At 40.2% G+C, this 4,115-nt stretch overlaps 1 protein-coding gene across 1 annotated transcript; it reads right to left on the bottom strand.

Moving 5' to 3' along the window:
- Positions 1-779: 779 nt before the first annotated feature.
- Positions 780-1,094, bottom strand: LOC309961185 (PHD finger-like domain-containing protein 5A; the record flags this gene model as incomplete). The annotated part of the gene is made up of 1 exon (XM_082838195.1): positions 780-1,094. One exon carries the CDS (start codon positions 1,092-1,094, stop codon positions 780-782), a length of 315 nt encoding a protein of 104 aa, XP_082694321.1.
- Positions 1,095-4,115: the final 3,021 nt, after the last annotated feature.

Raw genomic sequence — 4,115 nt, 5'->3', positions numbered from 1 at the left:
CAGAAAGGGTTTCCAATTTTTTTTTTTTTTTTTTTTTTTTTTGCAGTACGCGGGCCTCTCACTGCTGTGGCCTCTCCCGTTGCGGAGCATAGGCTCCGAACGCGCAGCCTCAGCGGCCATGGCTCACGGGCCCAGCCGCTCCGCGGCATGTGGGATCTTCCTGGACCGGGGAACGAACCCGTGTCCCCTGCATTGGCAGGCGGACTCTCAACCATTGCGCCACCAGGGAAGCCCTAAGGGTTTCCAATTTTTAGAAGAAAAATAACATGAACCAGCACCACCTGGTGGGTGTTGCAAGATGAAATGCCCACATTTATTGTTCTGAGAGCCCACTACCACCCTGCAGATGTTTCATCAAGGACAACTGCCATCAGAGCTGCTGCAAGAACGTGCTTCTCACTGCAGCTAGCTTCACAGTCAGCTCCTCAAACAGAAGACTGAAATGATATATCGTTCCTGTTTTAGAAGCTTTTGGTGTACAGAACTTCTCAATGTGGTTAACACAGTCTTGCTTCTTGAATTTAAGGAACGCCATGAACCAACCTATCAATTTTTCTGTGATACAGTCTGCCAGAGTGCTCTGCGAAGAATCTTTTTTTTCCATTCCTACCATGTCTGGGTGAGAAGAGAGGAAAGGGTGGAAAGGTGCCAGTGTACTAATAGGCAATTCAGGTGATGCTCTGTGCTCCACTTCCTTTCTGTAGGCATTTCTTTTGGCAGCTGCAGCAGATTGATTGGGGGAGAAATAGGCAGCCCACCAATCACCTCTTCTTTAAGTCCTATTTTTTGCGTTCATAGAAGAGATCTGTCTTAGAGCTCCCAAAACTGACAATCTTTGGGCAACCATCTCTGTCTTTCTCCTGGATGGTGCACTCCTTACAAAAATAGGCATCTGAAACTCTGGGGCCTCCACGGATCACACAGCATCCCTGGTAAGAGCCATAGTTACATTCATCACACATGTGCACCAGGGTGCAGGGACACACGTAGGAGTCACAGATCACACACTTGACATCCCATCTTTCACACAGTCTTCCAATGGCAACACCAGCCTGCTTGCGGCAAAAGATCAAGTCCGGGTGATGTTTAGCCATAGCTCCCTCTATGCCACCCCATGATTATTTTCTAAAAGACACTCACCAAGTGAGAAATCTTCCCTGATTTTGTCACAGCTGACGGTCTCTGTTGAAGAAAGATTCTCCTCTTTGTTATCAAGGGAATAATGCAAAGGATATGAACACTGATAGAACTTCATAAGAGCAGCTGAACTTGGTATCTTGTGATGCCTAGTCTAAATCCATGGTTACTAATTTTTCAGTTTTGTGAGTAGCACATTCACTCACAGTTCTTCACATGTTAATAAAGCCTCTAGTATTACCACCTGCCTCTCCCTGCGTGTGAACACTTTATTGGAAGGAAAGGAGCTAACCTTAAGCTGGTGTAGACCAAGTTCTTGGCTGAGGCCCCTATAACAAGACAGATTAACAAGAGAAAAGCATACAAATGTATTTAATATAACTTTTACATGACACGAGAGCCTTAATAAGGAAACAAAGACCTGAAGAAGCGATTAAAACAGAGTGTTTTCACGCTAGGTTTGATGAAGTGTGGAGAGTCGTGGAAAAATGCAATAGGATAACAGAGTATGAGCTAAGGGTAGTACACGGGAAAAGAGCAAGGCCTGTTCAGATTCCTTTCAGCATCCTTCCACCTTGGAAATAAGGATGTTCCTTTCCTCCCTGCATAGGGAGGGCCCCTCTCCCATAAGGGTTTTGTGACCTACTTCAGGGAAAGTTCAGAAAGTCCTTCCTGCATGTGACATTTCTTAAATTTTTTTCAGTTTATGCCAAGGTGCCATATCTTGGGGTAGGTTATCCTGAACACCATCAATGTTGTGAGTACACATCCAGGAAACTCATTAGCTTCAATTGTACTTGATACTTTCCTTCTTGGGTTTCCTTACTCATCCTTCCGAAGTTCTCCCAGCAGGTATGGCCTTCTCCAATTTGAGAAATTCATAATGAATAAGTAGCAGATATAGTAAGCCGCAAATGGTAATATTTTCTCCTAGCCTTGTGAATTCAATGCTTTGAGAACATAATTTTCCCTACAAAAAAGTTGGAGATGGGGTTTAGAGTCTTTAGCTTCTTGTATCTTTAAAATTAAAGATTTAAAAAAATTTAAATTAAATTAAGTTTAAATTCATTGTAAAAATATTGTAAAAAATGACAGATAAAGAGAATAAGGAAAAAATCCATCTTTAACTGCCACCACTCTCCTACACAGAAATAATTACTATCATCATATCTGTGTATATTTTTATGACCTTTTCTCTGTAGGTATAAATATGCCTATATAAATAATTTCTCAAGGCTGCAGTAATAGTATAGACACAATTTCATGTTTTCTTTTGCTTTTACATTTTATAAACTCTTTTCCGTGTTTTTTACATAATATTAATAGTTATTATTTTAGTGGCTAAGACCATTATTTGAAATTGAGTTATTGTTAGAAGAAATGGATTCTTTGAGAAACATGTCCCCTTCTATCCTTTTAGTTTGAGGAAGGTTCTGGAGTATATAGGACATTTTCCTCTCCGCCCTGGGCATGTGCTCACCCATTTCTTTATTCCCCTTTAACTTAATACTAGACGTAATTTTTCAATCAGGTGTATGAATAATATTAGAAATTTATTTGGAAAGAAATAATAAATGAAAGAAGTATTCTCTGAGGAGGATCTTTTTGGATAGGGTTGAAGACAGGGTTTTTCATTTTATCTGCCATTGGCTTCCAAATGAAAATAGAAGGAATGGCAGCTGTATTTTAGCTACAGAATTGTGTGTATATGTGTGTCTGAGGAACTTGATGAAATAGCTTAGAAAATGATCATCAGTGCCTTGAACAGATTCATCACAACGTGTGTACTTATTTAAGCATATTCTTGGGTACTGTGCATTCACATGGCCTGATTTGTAATATATGCCATTTTTTCCCCTGAGTTTGCATATCAGAGATGATGCCTTTTTTTTTCTCCCAGTACTGCTGCTTCTGCCTCTACCTGGGATTATGCAGATTCTGGTTTAAACCTCTTTATTCTTTTCTGCAAGAGCACAGCATGATGGGCTTCATTTCTGAGAGTAAATGATAATGGATTTCAGCTTTCACCAGTGACATTTGGAGACTACAAGTCTTTAATAATATGTGTGCCACACAATGAAAATGGTCACCCTGTTCCAAGGATGTGAAAATGTAAATAAAATAGCAGTGCTGTAAATATGTAGTGGCTAAATCTTAAAATGAAGGTGGGGGTCCTAATTATTTTAATGGAACCAATTTTATGATTTTTCAAGTGGGATGTAAAGGACAATCTTATCTATAGTGGGTACTTGGGATAATCAAGGGAAAGCTCTTAGAAAGGGTTTAATTTATTCTGTCAGATATTCAAGGCTATAAAACATTTCAACAAATCAAAGCCATCATTTGAGAAATAATAAAGATTAAAAGCCAACATCAGACACCACAAACTTGGGTCCTTCCTGCCCCGTTTTATATTAAATAAAGCGTGCTTATCATCGATTAGCATTTATTTCTGTCTCACTGGGTATACAGTGCTTTTTGATGGTCTGGATCCCAGACCCAATTTCTTGTCTAAAACAACTGAGTGTCCATCTTTTGCTGATAAACACAATGTGTGAAGGTCGTAAAGAGAGAGTTTTGATAAATTTTTCAGACCTGGGCTTCATGGCTGCATCTGCAGAGGGAGGAGGGGCAAGGGTATCTGAAAAGAGCAGGGGTATTTCTCTAAAGAGCAATGACCTTGAGGGATAAGATCACTGAAACCTCAAATCCCAGTTTTGGATCTTGAGGTGAAGAAACCTTTGCCTCATTCCTGAATTTCCATTTTCCTTATTCCCATTTACTGCTAGCAGAGACTGGCAATCAGTTTCCTACCTTTACGAAAACCCAATTTATTGGGCTTCTCACTCCCACGCTACCTCTTTTGTAAGAGAAAGAGGAGGATTTTCTGCTCCAAATGCCTGGGGAGGACCTTTCCTCATTTCCTATTCCTGAATCATCTGGGCCTTTGCAGTTGAGTATTGACTGGTGACAGTGAC

This window comes from Leucopleurus acutus (assembly GCF_964270905.1).
Source record: "Leucopleurus acutus genome assembly, chromosome: 4".
Taxonomy (NCBI): Eukaryota; Metazoa; Chordata; class Mammalia; order Artiodactyla; family Delphinidae; genus Leucopleurus; species Leucopleurus acutus.
Note: the sequence above shows the minus strand (reverse complement) of the source record. Positions and strands in the feature narration are given on the sequence as shown.